Here is a 21052-nt window from a genome sequence, read left to right on the forward strand (position 1 = left end):
CTCTCTCCCCCTCTCCTCTCTCTCCCTCAGTCTCTCTCCCCCTATCTCTCCCTCTCCTCCTCTCTCTCCCTCTCCCTCAGTCTCTCTCCTCCTCTCCCCCTCTCTCTCCCTCTCCCTCAGTCTCTCTCGTGAGCCTCACAGGCCTTGTGGTTTATTGGTATATTAGTACTTTTATAAGTCGTTTATATGAATGGACCCATGTGGTCTAAGTGACTCCTACCTCTAAGATGAGCGCCACAAACAGGTTGACCCCACATGACAGAGGAAGTGAGCCACCAGCACACAAAGTAGACCTTGGCCCAGCTGGAAGGGAGCCAAGAAACATCATCATCATCATCATCATCATCATCATCATCATCATCAGCATCAACAACAACAATAACAACAAGCGCTGTTGATTAAGGGTGGGCTGGGCTGTGTGGTTTCCTACTCGGTGGTGTATCTGCTGTAGGCGTCCATGAAGGCCTGCCAGGTTGTTGACCACCATGACGTTGTAGAGCAGGATGATGGAAGCCTGAGGGTGAGAGGAGAGAGGAGAGAGAGACAGAGACCAGAGAGAGAGAGACAGGAGAGAGAGAGAGAGACAGCAGAGAGAGGAGAGGGAAAGAGACCGGAGAGAGAGAGAGAGACAGGAGAGAGAGAGAGAGACAGGAGAGAGAGACAGCAGAGAGAGGAGAGGGAAAGAGACCAGAGAGAGAGAGAGAGAGAGAGAGAGAGAGAGAGACAGAGACAGCAGAGAGAGAGGAGAGGGAAAGAGACCGGAGAGAGAGAGAGGAGAGGGAGAGAGAGAGAGAGACAGGAGAGGGAGAGAGAGAGGAGAGGGAAAGAGACCGGAGAGAGAGAGAGGAGAGGGAGAGAGACCGGAGAGAGAGAGAGGGGAGAGGGAGAGAGAGACCGAGAGAGAGAGAGGGGAGAGGGAGAGAGAGACCGGAGAGAGAGAGAGGGGAGAGGGAGAGAGAGACCGGAGAGAGAGAGAGGGGAGAGGGAGAGAGACCGGAGAGAGAGAGAGGGGAGAGGGAGAGAGAGACCGGAGAGAGTGTTTAAAAGTAAGCAAGCAGCAGTAAGGTCATTTTATCACAAGGTGGCGCAGTCAGTTTGACGTGAAACAGTAGTGTGTTCTTCATCAATAACACACCTCAGAATGCAAACATTGGCCAATCAGAATTGACTATTTACTGTACACTTACCTCGAACAACAAAGCTATCAAAACAGTGTGGACTAAATACAACAAGAAAGGCTGGAAAACAAAGTCCCATTTCACTACCCAGATCTTTCATTGTAAAACCGCATACATGCAATATGAGAGAGAGAGAGAGGGAGAGGGAGAGGGGGGAGAGAGATAGAGAGAGGGAGAGAGAGAGAGAGAGAGAGAGAGAGAGGGAGAGAGAGAGAGAGAGAGAGGGAGAGAGAGAGAGAGAGGGAGAGGGAGAGAGAGGGAGAGAGTAAGAGGGAGAGAGAGTGAGAGGGAGAGAGAGAGTAAGAGAGAGAGAGAGAGAGAGAGAGAGGGAGAGTGAGAGGGAGAGCGAGAGAGAGTGAGAGGGAGAGAGAGAGAGTAAGAGGGAGAGAGAGAGAGAGAGAGAGGGAGAGCGAGAGAGAGTGAGAGGGAGAGAGAGGGAGAGAGAGAGAGTAAGAGGGAGAGAGAGGAGAGAGAGGGAGAGTGAGAGGGAGAGCGAGAGAGAGTGAGAGGGAGAGAGAGAGAGAGGGAGAGCGAGAGAGAGTGAGAGGAGAGAGAGGGAAGGTATCAAATTAAATCCTTTAACACTCTCCTGGATGGTTGTGTTACTCACAGCGAAGTCATTGAAGTTGTCGGCCCAGTAGCCCAGCTCTTCATACGTGCCACATGCAAAGCTCACGTTAGAGGTGATGTTCTCCATGCTGGAATTGGACATCATACTGGCACACACACACACACACACACACACACACACACACACACACACACACACACACACACACACACACACACACACACACACACACACATTTAAGAACCAATTAAGAACCAGGGACTAATTAGCCCCGCTGTAATTTGCCTGCTTTAATTTGCACATTAAGTGCTGTAGCCTCTTTCTGCCTGTGTCAGCACGTTGATTTTGTGCTGACCAGTGACTTTGTTTTGCACTATGTTACTCAACCCTTATTGAGCAAAGCTCATCTGTATGGACGGTATCATGCTTTCGACATTTGGTATAGGTTGAGGTCACGTCTCGTCATAGACGCTGGGTTAGCTGGCTCAGCCTGGCTGGGGGCGTGGTCAGGGTGGGGTAAAAACCCCCGTTCTATCCATTCAGCAAAGTTAGAATTTAGCTGATAGCCCAGCCCAGGCAGACACGATCGGGGATTTAACCACCGCAGTAAACGCACATCTGAGCAGGCGTCTTGTGTTCTGCTCTAGAACCCCCAAACATGTAGTTTAAAGCTGCAGCACGTCTTTTGGTGAGTCAGCCCATGAGATATATGGGCGGTTTTACCCCACTCGCGCGCCAGCCGTTTAACATTTTGTGGGCGTTCCCACACATGCGGACTGTCTCTATGTATTTGACTGCTTTCGCTTTTTGGACCTCCTCTCCCCCTGCGTTTTAACAGATCTTCACGGTGTTTTCTGATCACACATGGAAATGCATTGAAGATCTGATCACCCAAACCAGCTCCAGACGTGGTCAGAGACACACATTTGGCTCCTGTGTAAATGCAATGGATCTTCAATAACGTGGTGGATGAGGACTGAGGAAGAAAGCGTTTACTGTCCGTTTTAAAATGTGCAGGCTAAGTATTGTGAGAGGAAGCTTCTTTCCTCTTGGCGAGGGAAAGAGAAATCAGAAATCAGTGAGAGACATTTTATTGAATGTAAACCAGCTAAGTAGATGAGAGAGGAGAAGAAAAGTAAAACTATATTAAGGAGGTATCACTATACCTCATGTGTGTTCACTAAACCTCATGTGTGTTCACTATATCTCATGTGTGTTCACTATATCACTATACCTCATGTGTGTTCACTATCACTATACCTCATGTGTGTTCACTATACCTCATGTGTGTTCACTATACCTCATGTGTGTTCACTATACCTCATGTGTGTTCACTATACCTCATGTGTGTTCACTATACCTCATGTGTGTTCACTATACCTCATGTGTGTTCACTATATCTCATGTGTGTTCACTATATCTCATGTGTGTTCACTATATCACTATACCTCATGTGTGTTCACTATCACTATACCTCATGTGTGTTCACTATACCTCATGTGTGTTCACTATACCTCATGTGTGTTCACTATACCTCATGTGTGTTCACTATATCTCATGTGTGTTCACTATATCTCATGTGTGTTCACTATATCACTATACCTCATGTGTGTTCACTATCACTATACCTCATGTGTGTTCACTATACCTCATGTGTGTTCACTATACCTCATGTGTGTTCACTATACCTCATGTGTGTTCACTATACCTCATGTGTGTTCACTATACCTCATGTGTGTTCACTATACCTCATGTGTGTTCACTATACCTCATGTGTGTTCACTATCACTATACCTCATGTGTGTTCACTATACCTCATGTGTGTTCACTATACCTCATGTGTGTTCACTATATCACTATACCTCATGTGTGTTCACTATCACTATACCTCATGTGTTCACTATATCACTATACCTCATGTGTGTTCACTATATCACTATACCTCATGTGTGTTCACTATATCACTATACCTCATGTGTGTTGATGGTGGTGTAATTGCTCCCTCAAATAGCCAGATCCCAATCACAGCATACACATAGTACACCACCTACAGAGAGAGGAGGGATCTGCTGTTAGGAAAGTACAGTAGCAGGTTCACTCCAAAATGCTACACTTTGATTTAAAAAAATAATAATTTTGTTTTTCTCCTTGAATGCATCACCCATATCAATGAATATTACAAATACGTGTCTGTAATGGAAGTCATTGTCAGGAATATTCCTTTTTATCATCACTATATTATTTTTTTATTATTAATATATTTATATTAAGGCACTTTTGCAAGTGTGGACACATTTCTGTATGTTTGCTCCTCTAAATCTAAATCAAAGCTCTTAATATTGCGAATACTTTGAATAAAATGCAATATTTTACAGTAAAGAGCAGCTATGTGTTCAAATAGTAGATGTCTCACTTTGGAATGAAACTCTTGAATGAATGAATTAATAAATGAATGTATGTTTCTAATTCTAAATAAAACATGACCAAACATGGCACACCAACTGTATGGCCGTATGCTGATGTGGACAGTGTGTGTGATGACGTCACTCACCACCAGCACTCCGGCAAAGGCGCGGAGGTTTTTCACCAGGTCCAGCAGCGTACTGGCGACTAGAGACATGAGCTGGAGAAACAAAATGAGGTATGCATCAGGGCCCAGACACACCAGACTGCCATCTAAGAACTAGCATGCGTCGCCTGTGTCGGGGGCTGAAAAGTTGCATTAAGAACACACCGCAATAGAGAGCCGCAGGGATGAGTCCGGAAATCATCGATGCTAACACTCCTGGTTCTTCACTGTTTTCGCCTATGGGAGTTTTGAATGGGTTTTTGGCGCGATGCTTCTAATAATCTGTCTGGGCAACGCTGGCTTAATCAAACGCGAACCAGTGTTTAGTAATATCATCTTCACACATGAAGACCACTTTTATGAGTTTTGAAGCTTTTACGTGCCGTTAAAAGGGCGGCTAGCTAGCAAACGGCTAAATGAGACTACACTGTTGAGTCGATGGGGATATATACGTCAATAACGTCACCACTTCAAAGGACGAACACGGAAATTCTCTTTCCCTCACCTGGTTCAGCCCGTTCAGCCCGGGGTAATCAGTGCACACATCCAACAACAGTCCAGGTTGAGCGCTGACGTGACGTGGAAGCCTATGCGACAGTGTGTAGTTCTGGATTAGCTTAGCTCAAGCTTTTTACTTCTAGGGCTCGCATTTACGCTACAAAACTCATGAAAGTGGTCCTCATCTGTGAAGATTATCCGACTGAACTCTGGTTCGCGTTTCATTAAGCCAGCGTTGCCCAGAGAGATTATTAGAAGTATCGCGGCAAAAACCCGTTCAAAAATTTCATAGACAGAAACAGTGAAGAACCAGGAAGTCCGGGACTTCCGCGTTCTGACTACAAAAATACGTCATCCCTGCAGCTCTTTATAGACGACAACTAGCACGTACGTTGTGTGCCTGCGTGAGACCTAGTACTGCACATATACAAACCGTTGTTATGATACATCGTTGTGAAAATGTGTATTGGAATGATCAGATACAGTAGGGATGACGTTGAAAAGTGAGAAGAACGTTTTGTGCGTGCTGTGACGGTTTAGTAATATAGCTACTTCTAATCCAGAATATCTCTGATAAAAAGAGTCGCAGATGGCGCTGACGTTGTCAGCGTTTGCCTGGTCTTTTGCTTGTGGAGGAAAAACGGAAGAGGCGGAGCTAGGAAAATATGGAGAAAGCGCACGAAACGAAACGGGCGATATCATACAGCGACAGGCTCCAGGGGCTTTGCTGAAGGCCAGCTGACCGGCCAATCGGAGCGATCTCTCTCACTGACGATTTAACAGGCTGAGCGGGATGACTAGGGCAAACGGTGCGGGACACACCGCAAAAACTACTGTAGGGCCACAGTCGCTCACTGACGGCCCGACATTGACCGATGGCCGACTGTTGGCCCACGTGTCTGGAGCTTAACACACATAGGGACACAAAATGACACGATCTTATTTGTGATGAGGTCGTTGAGTGTCAGCGCAGCTTGAGCTTTGGACACGCAGCCATGTCCTGTACCTTGTCCTGTACCATGTCCTGTACCTTGTCCTGTACCATGTCCTGTACCTTGTCCTGTACCATGTCCTGTACCATGTCCTGTACCATGTCCTGTACCTTGTCCTGTAGCATGTCCTGTACCTTGATATCCGGGATGATGCGCAGGAAGCGGAAGACGATGAGCATATTGACCAGGCGAACCATCTCCCACAGAGACAGACTGTGAGTTGTTGGGTCCCTGTTGTGGTGCGTGCACACACACACACACACACACACACACATGCACGTGCACACATGTACGTACGTACACACACGCAAACACACACGTAGGCAGGCACGCACACACACACACACGCACGCACGCGCACACACACACACACACACACACACACACACACACACACACACATACACAGTGTCAAGTCAGGTGTGCAATCATAATATGTAAACATTTATGAAGGGAGTAAAATAGAAACCTACAATGGAAGTCTGTAGGTGGCCAATATGGTGATCTGCAGGGCCTAAATGGGGGAAATAAATGCAATGAGTGAAATTGAAATTGAATTTATTTGCATTAAAGGAATATGAAAAGTTTTTGGTAGAGTTAACAGAGACACATGGATGATTTTGGGCCAATCCCCCCAAAACTGTGTATTCCTTGAACAACTGAGTCAAGTTAACGCGACAGTTCCATAGGTATTCAGCAGGTGCAGCCACGTTACCGTGAGCAGGATGGTGAGGAGGCCGTCAAAGATGTTGTTCCTGTAGGACAGGTAGCCTCTCCAGCCTAAGGCAAAGATCTTCAGACACATCTCCGACAGGTAGTACATGATGAAGCAACAGTTGATCACCTGGCAGCCAATGGGGGACAGTGGTCAGTTTAGGCCGGGCTCATTCACATTCACTTCAACTCATTTGTGAAGCAGATTGTCTTAACACATTGACTGCCAGCCTTTTTTCAATGCTGTCGGTAGGTTCTGCCAGGGGGGTTTTTGAGGATTCTAGGCTCATTTTACAACAGCCGAGGATTCTTTTCTGTTAATACTTCGTGAACACCAATCATCTAAAAATAACTAATAGAATGTGTGCTTTCTCTGTCTAAAAGAGTTAGTTTGTAGAGTTAGTAGTTATGTAAGCATTAGCAGTTGAATACAGCATGGTTTCAGCGTGAGAAAAATTATTCAGAGATAAACGGCTTTTTGTGAAATTCGATAGAACAGTCACTTTAACCATTCATTTTTGGCATCAGTAAGACCTAAACAATAGTTTTGAACAGTAATTTCCTCCATAACAGCAGGAAACTCCCCTCTGCTCAACTCCTCCCTCCGTGGGCGTTCTTCTTGGCTGCAGCGCCGTGTCACAAGCACTTTCCTACCTGTGCAAATGCCCTTTCTCATACTCTCGACCTCTCAAATAAATTTCTGAATAGAAATTAAATTACTCTAAATTAGAGCGAAAAAGAAACAAAAAAGAATGGGTTGAAAATCCCATTCTAAAAGCCTTTTATGGCTGTTTCCAATTTGGTGCTATTTTGCAAGGCAAAATGGCCTGCTGCACCACAAGCTTGTCACAGTCTCACTGCCCCGCTGCCGCTGTGCGGCTGTGCCTGGCCGCTCCCCGAGGAAGCCCGGCTGGACTCGCCCGCCTCCCGGAGCCCTGGCCGAGAGCTCCGATGAAGCCCCTGCGACTCTGGTCATATTTACGCTGCGTGCCTCAAAGTGTGCTCCATCCGCAATCCACCATGCAAGTTTGCAATCCCCCACAGCCAGGACCCAGGCGAAAGCGAAAGCGTTTTCGCCCCATCCATTTTCATGATAATGGCTTCCATGCTGCTGTCTTGGCTTGCTTGGCTCTCAATAGTCTGAGCACCGTCTCCACTCAGTGGGTCGGCGGAATGGATTGCACACGCCCGGCGGCTCTAACACTATAATAGGAGATGCAAAAGGGCCAGATCAACGATCCACCGTCAAAAAAAAAAAAACGATTTTTTTTTTACGTGTAAACACGTCGTTGGCAGTCAACAGCTGGATATTGAAAACGTGTTAACACGTCGTTGGCAGTGAATGTGTTAAGAATGAGCAAAAACAAACGGAGAATATATTTTCCGAAAACAGGTTCTTCTCTCCAATCTGTAAAGGTGTTGAGATTACAGACGCACTAATTAATCACTGTTTGAATTTAAGCTATATAGATCTGACAACACAGACACACACACACACACACACACACACACAGTGACAGAGTTGTGATTATTGTGATTAAGCTGAAATCGGCACAGAGGATTGGATTGCAGCACAGAAGCACACGCGGCGTTAATCAGTTAGTGGCCGTTCACACTATACGCCGAAGCAACGCCGAAGCCACGCCGAAGCCACACGCTGAAGCCACGCCGAAGCCACACGCTGAAGCCACGCAGTTTCATTCCGGCGTCCTTGTTAACAGGTGAGAGCGTTCACACCGGCCGCGCGCCACGCCGAAGCAACGCCAAAGCCACACGCTGAAGCCACGCAGTTTCATTCCGGCGTCCTTGTTAACAGGTGAGAGCGTTCACACCGGCCGCACGCCACGGCGAAGCAACGCCGAAGCCGCGCTGGAGCGATCGTTCAGGATTCAGTCCAGCTTGAAGCTGCCAGACATGAAGTCAATGGGAGTTGTTGTGGGCGGGGTTCAAGGCGCGCCGAGGAGGCACTGTGTGAGAGGAAAAGAGAAGGCTTCTCGTGTGAACGGTTAGGTGTCAGTTCAGCCTGTGCCTGCTTCACGCTTCAGCTCTACTTACGTTCGGCGTCCTGTGTATACAAGGGTGGGCCGTGTAACAAGGGCTTAGACCGGCACCCTGAGTCAAGGCAGCAGAGCATGTGAGCTGAGTGTTCATCATTAACCAACTTCAAAACGTCCACATGACAAAAAAAACACAAAGAACACAACAGCTGCTAACCTCCATGTTGTAGTCGTTTCTCTCGGCAATGGACTTGTCAGCGTTCAACACCAGGACGGTCTGAAACACACGCAAAGGAAACATTATAGGGTATGTTAGTCAGCTTGGTCTGTGTGTGTGTGTGTGTGTGTGTGTGTGTGTGTGTGTGTGTAACTTACGCCTATGCAGATGACGTTGGCCAGTGCCACCGCGTTGCCGACTATAGTGAAATAGTAGTGACTGAAGACCATCTGGAGCTTCTGCAGGACTGGAGAGTTGTACTGGGGCAAGGGAGGGTGCTGTGGACACACGCACACACACACACACACACGCGCGCACACACACACGCGCACGCACACACACACACACACACACACACACACACACACACACACACACACAGAGATTCAGTGGCATATATTACAGATCTCGAATTAGAGTAAATCTTGAGGTTTTTTTATTTATTGAGGGCAAAACAGACGCGTTTCAGCCTTAAGCCATCATCAGTGTACATCAGAACATGTATGTACACTTATGTACGCTGATGATGGCTTAAGGCTGAAACGCGTCTGTTTTGCCCTTAATAAATAAAAAAACCTCAAGATTGACTCTAATTCGAGTGCTGTTGCCTACCTCTGTTTCTGTGATCTCCCTGCAACCTGCACCGATTGAGCTGCCTAAGACCTGGAGCTGTGCGAGCTATTCCCTTGCTGTATATTACAGATCGCAAAGTGAAATGAAATGTTAAATTGTACCTCTTTCATGCGATCTTTATCCAGCTCGTCAAACAGCTTCCTGAAGTCGTCTCGGTCCATGTAGCCCACGGTGGAGTACGGCTGCACCACCTGGAGGTGTGGGGAGGCACAAGAAAAACATAATTGACTGATTAAATGAACAAACCTAGGTGATACGTCATATCTGCAGCAGGTCGTTAAAAGATTTTAATACATCTTAAAATAATTAAATTATTATTGAAATTGAAGGTCTTAAGAAGAAAAGTAAAAAAAAACATATGAATGCCTTAAAAACGTATTACCATGTAAGTACAGGTTTCCTTGTGTGGCCTGTGCTGTACAATACTGTACTGTATGTATCTTATCTTCTTTACGAAACATAATTTGATGTCATGTCCCATAACAATCCATTTCCTGCTATGCTTTTTCTTATCCTGAACATTTATAAATTAGTTTCACAGCTTTCATTTCAAGCAGGCCCCCCCCCATTAGTTTCCTTATGTGGGTTTTATATTTGGTCGTGAATTCCACGTAGTCTAAAAAGGTCTTTAAAAGTCAATTCAATTAGTCTCTCTCACACCTGTACCTGCAGGGGTGTTCTTCTCTCTCAGACCTGCACCTCATTCAGTGAAATACCCCTTTCAGACCGAGGTCCAACAAGGCTTATTCCCAGGTTGATTTTGTGTTTGAAAGGACAAGGGTTGATTTCAGTGTGAACGCCACCGCCCAGGTTGCTAAGAACCGGGGCGGGACAAAAGGCTAGCAGCAAGGTTAGCGTTAGCTGCAAACCGTTGCAAGAGCCTTGAGACACACACACACACCTTTCACCGCACAGTGAAGCGCTGCATTTAGGACGCGTTGTGACAGCGAAACAATATGGCGGGCTGTCCGTTTCCAGCCTGACTTACCGTAATTGGATTGAATTGATTGGATTAACCCCGTGTTGACTGACTTGGTGTGAACTGACAAAAGAAGGGTTGAATGTGGGTAAAAGCACCCCTGGTCATTGGTGTGAAAGTAGCAGTGTTGGGCAAGTTACTTTCAAAATGTAATATACTACATATTACTAGTTACTTGCATTTGAAAGTAATAAGTTACTTTACAATATTACTTTCTGTGTAGAGTAACTCATTACTTATTACACTACTTTTGCATTACTTTCATCAAAACAACAGCAGCAGCAGAATGACATCGCCGCCCCTGAACACCCCGAAAAATAATTTCAACCACCTTGAAGTCAGTGTAAACAATCCAAAATTCTAAATGTTATTCTTTTCCTTTGTTATTGTCATCTATAGTGGTTATTTGCATAAAAACACATAGTTTGATTAGGAAATGATTGTTTCTTTTTTAAATATGTGCTTTAATTTAATAAAATGTAACTCAATTTGTAACTTGAGTTACTTGACAAAGTAACTGGTATAATATTACCGAAATCCTATAAGTAATAAGTTACTGAGTTACTGCTAAAAGTAATATATTACATGTAATATGTTACTTTTGTAATGAGTTACCCCCAACACTGGAAAGTGGTATAAGTCGCAGTGTGTATGCAGCCCTGCCCACTCCCCCTGCTGGACAGTGTGATATAGCTGTAACCTTGATGATGGCCGCTCTGTAGTAGCTCTTCATGTGGACCCTGGACATCACCTCCAGCACCGCATCCACACGCACACGCTCTCTGATCAGGAAAACACACACACACACACACACACACACACACACACACACACACACACACACACACACACACACACACACACACACACACACACACACACACACACACACACGTTTGGTTCATATCAGCTGGTAGTAACAATCACCTACACCACTCGTGTTTGGTTCATATTCTGACCTTCAGCATGTCAGCTGCGTAACAGGGAGCAGCTTGCCACCAAATTGTGTTACCATTTGTTGCTATATATGGTTTTATCTTGTGACTATACGAGTGCTCCTGACTGAACTCCATTTCTATGTTACTGTTTATTCCATCAGACTGTAATGACATTATGTTAATTACTTTCGCTACAGCATTCATTAGAGCTGCACTAAGCAGAAGTAACTGTTTAAAATTCATACTCTCCAGTTTCTGGACCAGTGTGAGAAAGCCTCTTTCCAAAATCTCCTGGTTGCAACTGACAATGCCACATACCGCTAATGTAAGAACTTGTGAAAATGTGATAAAATAGCCTTCTAATTAGTCAAATCTGCGTGCGTGTGTCTTACATAGCAGCACGGCCTGTCCCCTGGCAGCTGAGGACCTGGAAAGCAGCTCTGATTCCCAGCCGCCTCCTGATGATGGACGTCTGGACTGACATCTGCATCAACACGCAGGGACAGACGGGTTAGATCAGCTGTTTTATGTCCAAAATCAAAAAGACATATTGTCCCTCTTACCTGTATATTACCTGTAGTGCTATTTATCCATCTAGAATAGATCTTACCTGTAGTGCTATTTATCCATCTAGAATAGATGGTTTTGGTGTGAGTTGGCGAGTTTTGGAGATATCGGCCATAGAGATGTCTGCCTTCTCTCCAATACAATGGAACTGGGTGGCACTCGGCTTGTGGTGCTCAAAGCGCCCCCAAAAATTACTTTTGAAAAACGTAACAATAATGCCTCTCCAGAAATCATTCCCCGGTTACTCAAGATAAGCCACAGACCTTTTTGTGAGCACTTTCATCAGGGAAATATTTTCTTTAGTCCGATATTTCCAAAACTCACCCCAATTGATCTCGATGGATAAATAGCACTACAGTTAAGAGGAGAGATATGTATTTTTGATTTGGGGGTGAACTGTCCCTTTAATTCATGGAGGAGGTGTAAGGTCGCGACATTCGTGGGAATGTGTGTAACTGTGTAAACTAGCATGGGGCTAGCAACCCCACCCCAGAAGAACCCACTTGCTACAGAAAATGCAATAGGAGCCTGTTGGCTTTGTGTGGCTGCGGCCCTATGCTCCACTTAGGAGCCTACAGGGGGGGGGGAGGAGGAAGAAGAAGAAGAAGAAGAAGAAGAAGAAGAAGAAGAAGAAGAAGAAGAAGAAGAAGAAGAAGAAGAAGAAGAAGAAGAAGAAGAAGAAGAAGAAGAAGAAGAAGAAGAAGAAGAAGAAGAAGAAGAAGAAGAAGAAGTAGCCTCAACTCTCCCTGGATAATTAAAGCATCACAAAAAGCTGGGATTGAAGATGTGATGTTCCTTCAACAGCATGATCTCCTCTGGATGGAAGATGTGGGACTCACCAGTAAATATCCCCTGAACTGGTTGTAGATGATGGCCGTCAGTAAGTTCATCAAGAAATACGTTCCTGGAGAAGAAGAAGCAGAAGAAATTCCCTTTTATACACAACACTGTAAACCCTATTGTATTCAACATGTCCTCATACTGAAACAACAGAATGAGTCGGTTTACAATGACTCCCAAAACGACCGATGAGAGAAACGGTGCGTGCAGGTCATACGCCTCACGTGGGACATGGTTAATTTGAAGCATGTCACGTCGGTTAACGGTTACTTTTTTAAGCAACGAAAACAACCTGGTTAAGGTTCAAAACAGACTTCAGGAGGGTCTCTTGTGACAAGGAAGTTGAAAGACAAGGAAGTTACCGCTCCACCCATCCCACCCCTTCACCCTCATGTGTCAGCGAGCTATTTCAATAGACTGTTGTTACGGTCGCCGCTACTTCCTGGTTACAGCTCCCGACTCTGGCGTATGCACTGCACGCATGCACTTACTCACCCCACCACTAGAGGTTGCATTCGTAAACATTGATTGTTTTAACCAGCTTGAACTGTGCAATATCTGACTTATAGCCTTGTTTACAATCTAGTGTGGTTTACATATACTTTGTCTGTACATAGATATACAATTAGTATTATTATTATTTTCTCCTATACACATGTTTATAACGGTCACTCTACATCACACTTACTGTATATAATGTAAATAGCAGTTAACTTGCTTTATGTACCTTTGATCGCTGTCCTTGTTTGTGGTTTTAGCTTGTATGCATATATTTTCTTTTCCCCTTGTAAGTACATTGAGAGCAACGTATTCACCTTATGTAGCCACACCCATTTGACCCGGTTGTGTGGCCGCGTCAAAACTTCCGGCTAAAAATAAAATAAAATAAAATGGCTGGCTGCTCCAATATCAGCAGTAACTCTGAATTAACTAATAATTTAGCCAATTGTATGTAACATACCAAATAAAAGCAAACGGCAATGTCTAAGAATGCAACGCCATGTAACTGGCTCATTAAGTCTCGCATTCCAGGGAATTACGTTAACGTCTGCGGGTCTTATGGACGTAAGTGGCTCGAGCGCTCGGAGGAGAGAAAACTATCTGAAGCTTTCTTTGTTGGAGTCCAGGTATGTTTTACAAGAAAGTGCTCGTCATTGTCGACGATAACGTTATCTGACCTGGCTAACAGTGGATACTCGCTTGCTTGCTGTGTACCGAGCTCAAAGTAGTAGGCTACGTTCTTTATTTTACCCCCTGCACTGTCCGCTCCAAAAACAACTCTCTTATTTTGCGCCGTGACCGCCGGAAGTGTTAACAGGACCCGGAAGAATTTGGCCCACTGTAAGGTCTGAACATAAGGTGAATCCCGGAGTCAAATTCCTTGTATGTCTACATACTTGGCCAATAAAGCGGATTCTGATTCTGATTGAAAATCGACCAATGCGGTCGTCTTCCTTGTGATGATGACGGTGACGATGTACACAATAATGATCAATGCTTACCAATCACACTGAAGGTGATGAAGAAGATGGAGTAGGCCCTGTTTAAGGAGTAGGCAGGGATCATCACTGTAACAGGACAAAACAGACGGCTTTAAGACCGTGGTTCAGTTCTGAAGCAGCACAGAATATCAAACAGTTCCAATTTAAGCGCTAGGTGTTTGGATCATCTGAGCGCTGGAGCAGCGGTACCGTCTGGGTTGTTGGCCGTGGTGAGCAGCACCAGCAGAGAGGTGAGGGAGCGAGGCAGGTCTTTGAAGTACAGCTCCCACTCCCCGTTCTTCTTCGGATCCTGGAGGCCACAGAGAGGACGAGAAGAAGACGGACGGAGATGGAGATAATCATTTGAGACGTTGAAAAGGAATTATTGAATTAGTTTATGGCCCCCTTATCACAAGCATTTCTCAAAGGGCTTCACATAAGCGTCATCACAGTCACAATGCTACATGATATATCGACACACAACCTAAGTTACATAGATCATACATCATATACTATACATTTGACTAGCGTGGTGGTGTGGGCGTGGTCAGGTCAGGTGAGCTCACCTCCGTCTTAACAAACAGCAGCATGCCGATCATGGTGAAGAGGCAGAGGTGCACCGCCAGCAGCAAGATCACGCTGCAGATACACACACACACGCATGCACACACACGCATGCACGCACACACACACACACACACACACACACACACAAGCACGCACAAACACACACGCACGCACAAACACACACGCACAAACACACACGCATGCACGCACAAACACACACACACACACACGCACGCACAAACACGTACACGCATGCACACACAGAAAAGGTTGAGGTTGATTCAGGGTAGAACGAACAACAGGTCAGGCTATGCAGTGAAGCCAGAGTATCTCATTATGTGTCTTGTTGGGTCAGGCTATGCATTGAAGCCAGAGTACATCATTATGTGTCTTGTTGGGTCAGGCTATGCATTGAAGCCAGAGTACATCATTATGTGTCTCGTTGGGTCAGGCTATGGGGAAGTGAGAATGCTCTCAACTCAAGTAGATGCTTGGTTTTTCACTTGACGAGTGGTAAAATGTGATTTAAACCGACTGTAGTAAGAAGTTCGGCGGTCTGCATTTTTTGTATTTAGTTCCTTTAGGTTCACACACTGTTCTGTCAAATTATAAGCCAATCAGGTCTGCAAAACAAAAGTCACATGACTCAGAAGTAACTCGATCATTGGACAGAGTTTTAGTGACCTGTCATTCTGCCAGGTTAGAGATTTTGCCAGTGGAGGGGAGGGATTCAAAACAAACCTGTAACTTTAGCTACATGTAGGCATAATGGACTAGTCTGTGCGCATAATGGACTAGTCTGTGCGCATAATGGACTAGTCTGTGCTGTGTTGCTCTTCTTCGTTGGTGTTCACACAAATTAAGAACACATACTGTATGAGCATCTGTCCAGACTTCATTGTTATGCAAGGCTTTCCAGGTATGGGGAAATGCTGGCTGTCAGCTGTTTCCTGATACCAGTAAAGCCTGCCTTAGGCGTTGGTGTCGTTGTATGTTGTCACTCCTAACACATTACACAGAGACGCATTTTCAGGCGTCTTGGTGCCGTGAACTGAAGGAGGAAATGCTCCAGATTTTGCATTAAAAAACTGCACTGAAAATGTTATCAACCTAGTATTATCAACTCCATTTGAATTAATATGAACTTTTTTTTTTTAATCTTTTCAAAAGTACAGACTCTAGAAAATGAGTTTTGGAAGCCAGACATCTGAGCAGCAGCAGGTTATTTTGTGATATGAGACAGTAAAAGCATGTGTGTGTGTGTGTGTGTGTGCGTGCGTGTGCGTGTGTGTGCGTGCGTGTGTGTGTGTGCGTGTGTGCGTGCGTGTGTGTGCGTGTGTGTGTGTGTGTGTGTGTGCGTGCGTGCGTGTGTGTGCGTGTCAGATACCTGGCGATCTCAGGCAGTGTCCTCTTGATGCACTTCAGCGTCTTCTTCATCAGGGAGGAGTTTTGCAGGAGGAAGAATGGCCGGATGAGTCTCCGCACTCTCACTTTCTGATCGGTACAATTGAGAGGTCACAGTTTCATACATTTTAGGATCAACTTTAGGAATGGACTCCATATTTTATAATTGCTCTTAACTTATTTGATGTATTTCATCCTCTCTCATGCTTTATGTTCACGGTGTCCCGCATCACACACAGCCTCACCTCGTCACACACCATGCTGACGGATAACACCCAGTCCATGACGGAGGCCGAGATGATGACAGTGTAGCCGATCAGCCACTTGTTCTTCCTGAACTCCTCCCAGCCAATCAGATAGCTCTGAGGACAAACACAGATGCGGTGAGGTTCTAGTTCAAAATAGAGAAACAATTAGGACTACACAATAATGACCTGTGCCAAGTTGCATAGTCTTAATTCATCTGATAGGTTGGTCTGAGGAGGAAGCTATACCTTCACCCTTGAGTGCTGCCCAGTACAGTTTGATAATGGTGGCCAGTGGTCGGGCATGGATGAAGTATCAGTGTACTTTGCTCAGAGTTGGCGAGGAAGGGGCCACTATTTCTTAGGCAGAGGTGAACAGCAACTGATAATGCATTAAGCCCAGCAATGTCCTACTTGCACTGTTTTAGTACTGTAAATACCACTGTTTTAGTACTGTAAATACCACTGTTTTAGCACTGTAAATACCACTGTTTTAGTACTGTAAATAGGAATACACAGAAAGTGTTTGTAGGCTCCGGAAACTTTCACTTCCATCAAGACAGGCAGGAAACATGGCAGGCAATCCATCAAAGTTATCAGTTTGAACTTCGAGGTAATACAAATCTAAGTATATTCAAATCTACAATCAACTCTACTTAAGAGGAGGGGGCAATATCTACTATAGTTTGTTCATGGTTCATTCAAAAGTAAATTTTTTAACAACAGTTGACCGTACGATCGCTAACGTAACCAGTTAAACCAGTTAACCAGACACCCAGCTAAACAGGTGGAACGCTTCCAAGTTGAAGCAACAAGAAGATGTCATGCTGGTTTTATATGTCTTCTGAAATCATGTGACCGTGGCATAATATCATTTGATACCAACATTTAGAAAACTGCTATTGAGCGTTGACTGAAAGTGTTGGTCAAAGTGATACATTATTAAATGTAAGTCACCAAACTATCAGCTCAGACGGAACACTTGTCCTGAATGTGTGTTTAAAAAAAAATAGCGTTCACATAGAGAGGCAAAGTGACCGCCTACTTCCTGCTTCAGCACTGTACCAGGGATTTTCCTCCGCCATTTATTTTCCCATAGACATTTCGTAAAATGCTTATAAAAAATGTTTTACTTGTTCAAACCAAACGGTTCAGATCTATTTAGAAACAGGAGAGACCACATAACATTTCACTCGGACCAAAACGTAAAAGAATTGCCGATTTAAAGAAAATATTCTTTCGATGTAGTTTTTTTAAGTTTTGGTCAGAGTGAAACGTTCTATGGTCTCTCCCAACTCTAAATATAGCTGAACCATTTGGCTTGACGAAGTAAAACTATTTTTATAAGCATTTTTTCAAAATGTCTATGGGGAAATAAATGGCGGATGAAAATCTCTGGTACAGTGCTGAAGCAGGAAGTAGGCGGTCACTTTGCCTCTCTATAAAGTTCTGCCAATCGATCCTTGCTCTCCACAAGAGCAAATTTAGACTGACTGAAGCAAAGGTCTGGCAGGTGAAAGGGAATTGGATCTGGAGGCCCACCTTGGCAGCGAGGTCGAGGGAGAAGATGAGGAGGCAGACTAACCTTGACAGCGAGGTCGAGGGAGAAGATGAGGAGGCAGACTATCTCGATGCTCTCCGTGAGGCCACAGGGAGGCTGCCAGCGCGGCGCCACCAGCCGCAGGTCCGAGGACAACGACATGGACGACGGCCGCTCCACGAACGCCAGCGCCAACACCACCGCTATGGTCAGACCCAGGCCCCTGGGGACAGTGGGCGGGGAGACAGCGATGGGATGGACATCGGAACATACCGTATTCTTTCTGAGTGACACTCAACTTGATGCGGAAACTAGTCAAAGAGCAGGTTTAGATTTGACTTGCACACATTAACTGCTGGTTATGTGTAAATACGGTCTTTAATGCAAATGAAAAAGTTTTAATGGGGTTGATATCATTCTTCAAAGTTAGTTTAACCTTCTCCTTCTTTTTAAGACTTCACAACTTCATGAATGGTCAATTATGTTAGTAATTGGGAGTAGTATTGTAAATTGAGGCATGAGGAATGCGAGATTCGTTCTCAACTGCAGGATGTGTTCCATTAAGGACATGATTAAATATCCTACAATCAGCAAATAACTATCATAAATCATTTGTGATTTACAGTATATACTAAAGACACAGCTGCGGTACTTTCAATGTGCACGCACGCACGCACGCACGCACACACACACACACACACACACACACACACACACACACACACACAGCGTTATTCAGATAGAACTCAAGCATAAGTGACTTCAAAAAGGATTATGGTAAAGATTACAGGGGATTTAAAAGACAAATCTTCGTACACTGTTATACTGCATTAACAGTCTGTAATGTTATATCTACTGTATTATACTTTGATGTTCATGTGCATTCTAGCAGTAACTGTGACCACTTACCCTCAACCTGCCTCATAACCAGTGTTGGGTGTAACTCATTACAAAAGTAACATATTACATGTAATATATTACTTTTAGCAGTAACTCAGTAATATAACTTATTACTTATAGGATTTCAGTAATATTATACCAGTTACTTTGTCAAGTAACTCAAGTTACAAATTGAGTTACATTTGATTAAATCAAAGCACATATTTAAAAAAGACACAATCATTTCCTAATCAAACTGTGTGTTTTTATGCAAATAACCACTATAGATGACAATAAGAAAGGAAAATAATAACATTTAGAATTTTGGACTGTTTACATTGATTTCAAGGTGGTTGAAATTATTTTTCAGGATGGTTCCGGGGCGGCGATGTCATTCTGCTGCTGCTGTTATTTTGGTGAAAGTAATGCAAAAGTAGTGTAATAGGTAATGAGTTACTCTACACAGAAAGTAATATTGTAAAGTAACTTATTACTTTCAAATGAAAGTAACTAGTAATATGTAGTATATTACATTTTGAAAGTAACTTGCCCAACACTGCTCATAACTACTTCAGTTAGTGATATCCTACATTTCCCAGAATGCATTTCGACAACCCCCAGGGAAGGGGCGTGAACGTGTTGCAGTCTTGGAATTCCAATGGGTGGGGAGTTTACTGTACTCAGCAGCTGGTGTAGTAAAACATATATTATGGTCATTTTGTGATATGGGGCAGGAAAAATCAGACTTATTTCACTTTTAAACCCAGTACAATTTAATAAACAACACCACCCCTGCCCCCTGGCCGCCTGAGCAGTTGTTAGAAATTGTGAACCACGGCACAGAGAAGCTAGAGGCTAACAGAGAGAAATGAGTAGAATGACTGCAACTTACCACTGGAATATCTTTGAGTAGTACCACCGATACAGACGCAGCGATCTGGCATCGACCCGGTGGTTGATCGACCGATACTGTACAAGTTCAACAAAAAACAGCACAGAGTACAAGTCTGTTTAGATATTATGATTATGATTGTTATGATCGGCACCGTATATATTTGACCCATTGACGTGCCTAACCCCAGTCAAAACATTATATTATGTCATGTGTGCAGTGTTGGGGGTAACTCATTACAAAAGTAACATATTACATGTAATATATTACTTTTAGCAGTAACTCAGTAATATAACTTATTACCAATAGGATTGCAGTAATTTATACCAGTTACTTTGTCAAGTAACACAAGTTACAAATTGAGTTACTTTTTTTTTTATATATATATATCAAAGCACATATTTAAATAAAGATATAATAATTTCCTCATCAAATTGTGTGGTTTTTATGCAAATAACCACTTAGATGACAATAACAAAGGAAAACAATAACATTTAGAATTTTGTACAGTTTACACCGACTTCAAGATGGTTGAAATTATTTTTCAGCATGTTTCCGAGGCGGGGATGTCATTCTGCTACTGCTGTTATTTTGGTGAAAGTAATGCAAAAGTAGAGTAATAAATAAGTCTACACAGACAGTAATATTGTAAAGTATAACATATTACTTTCAAATGAAAGTAACTAGTAATATGTAGTATCTTACATTTTGAAAGTAACTTGCCCAACACTGCATGTGTGCGTCTGGTCATGCCTTTACCTGTATGGCATCTTCAATGAATATGACCGCTTGCTGGATGTAGAGGGACTCGTCATCTGTGAGAAACAGTTTGAGAAGCATGACCATCTCCAACATCACCAACAAATACTGTCAGACAAACAGTCCAGGCCAGAGCTGCTGCAGCGCGGAGATGTTTGTCCCTAGAACTGGTTGGATCAGGACCTGAGAAGATCAAGTTTCTTGGGGCTATTTAGGAGAGCTTAAAGACAAGCCGAGGTCTAAACTACAGCTACAAAATAAATAAATAAACATCTGGAAGGGTTGAAGTCCACTCAACTCCAAGGGAAAGCAAAGCTACTCTTATGAATAAAGAACTATACTCATATAATCAAAATGAATAGAATACTATGCTAACATCACAGGAAACTTGAAAGCTTCAAAATATCATCGAGCATAATGGAGTAAAGCAAATATACATAAGAAATACCATACTATAAGGCTACCATAAGCTCATTATTAAGTACCATGGACAAAATACAAGTCCCTATATTGTGGGAATATTATAATGTACTATAACACAGGTGGCCACTGAATGGCTTGTTGTTTTAAGCATAAAACCAATATAATGTGA

General features: G+C 43.9%; 1 protein-coding gene across 1 annotated transcript in view; it reads right to left on the minus strand.

The window, feature by feature from the left end:
* Positions 1-216: 216 nt before the first annotated feature.
* LOC310796442 (uncharacterized protein) overlaps positions 217-21052 on the minus strand; it is a gene marked incomplete at both ends in the record, with an annotated part of 42730 nt that continues 21894 nt past the window's right edge. Inside the window, 22 exons of the mRNA XM_083658624.1 lie at positions 217-222; positions 431-514; positions 1789-1894; positions 3720-3796; positions 4301-4372; positions 5943-6039; positions 6282-6322; positions 6524-6652; positions 8737-8796; positions 8895-9014; positions 9471-9560; positions 11049-11130; positions 11679-11770; positions 12693-12757; positions 14196-14261; positions 14385-14484; positions 14741-14813; positions 16129-16235; positions 16391-16507; positions 17976-18153; positions 19702-19778; positions 20461-20516. Of these exons, the coding sequence (XP_083514750.1) occupies positions 217-222; positions 431-514; positions 1789-1894; positions 3720-3796; positions 4301-4372; positions 5943-6039; positions 6282-6322; positions 6524-6652; positions 8737-8796; positions 8895-9014; positions 9471-9560; positions 11049-11130; positions 11679-11770; positions 12693-12757; positions 14196-14261; positions 14385-14484; positions 14741-14813; positions 16129-16235; positions 16391-16507; positions 17976-18153; positions 19702-19778; positions 20461-20516 (1895 nt within the window). The remainder of the gene's footprint in view (positions 223-430; positions 515-1788; positions 1895-3719; positions 3797-4300; positions 4373-5942; positions 6040-6281; positions 6323-6523; positions 6653-8736; positions 8797-8894; positions 9015-9470; positions 9561-11048; positions 11131-11678; positions 11771-12692; positions 12758-14195; positions 14262-14384; positions 14485-14740; positions 14814-16128; positions 16236-16390; positions 16508-17975; positions 18154-19701; positions 19779-20460; positions 20517-21052) is intronic.

Source organism: Poromitra crassiceps (genome assembly GCF_964638095.1).
Source record: "Poromitra crassiceps genome assembly, chromosome: 22".
Taxonomy (NCBI): Eukaryota; Metazoa; Chordata; class Actinopteri; order Beryciformes; family Melamphaidae; genus Poromitra; species Poromitra crassiceps.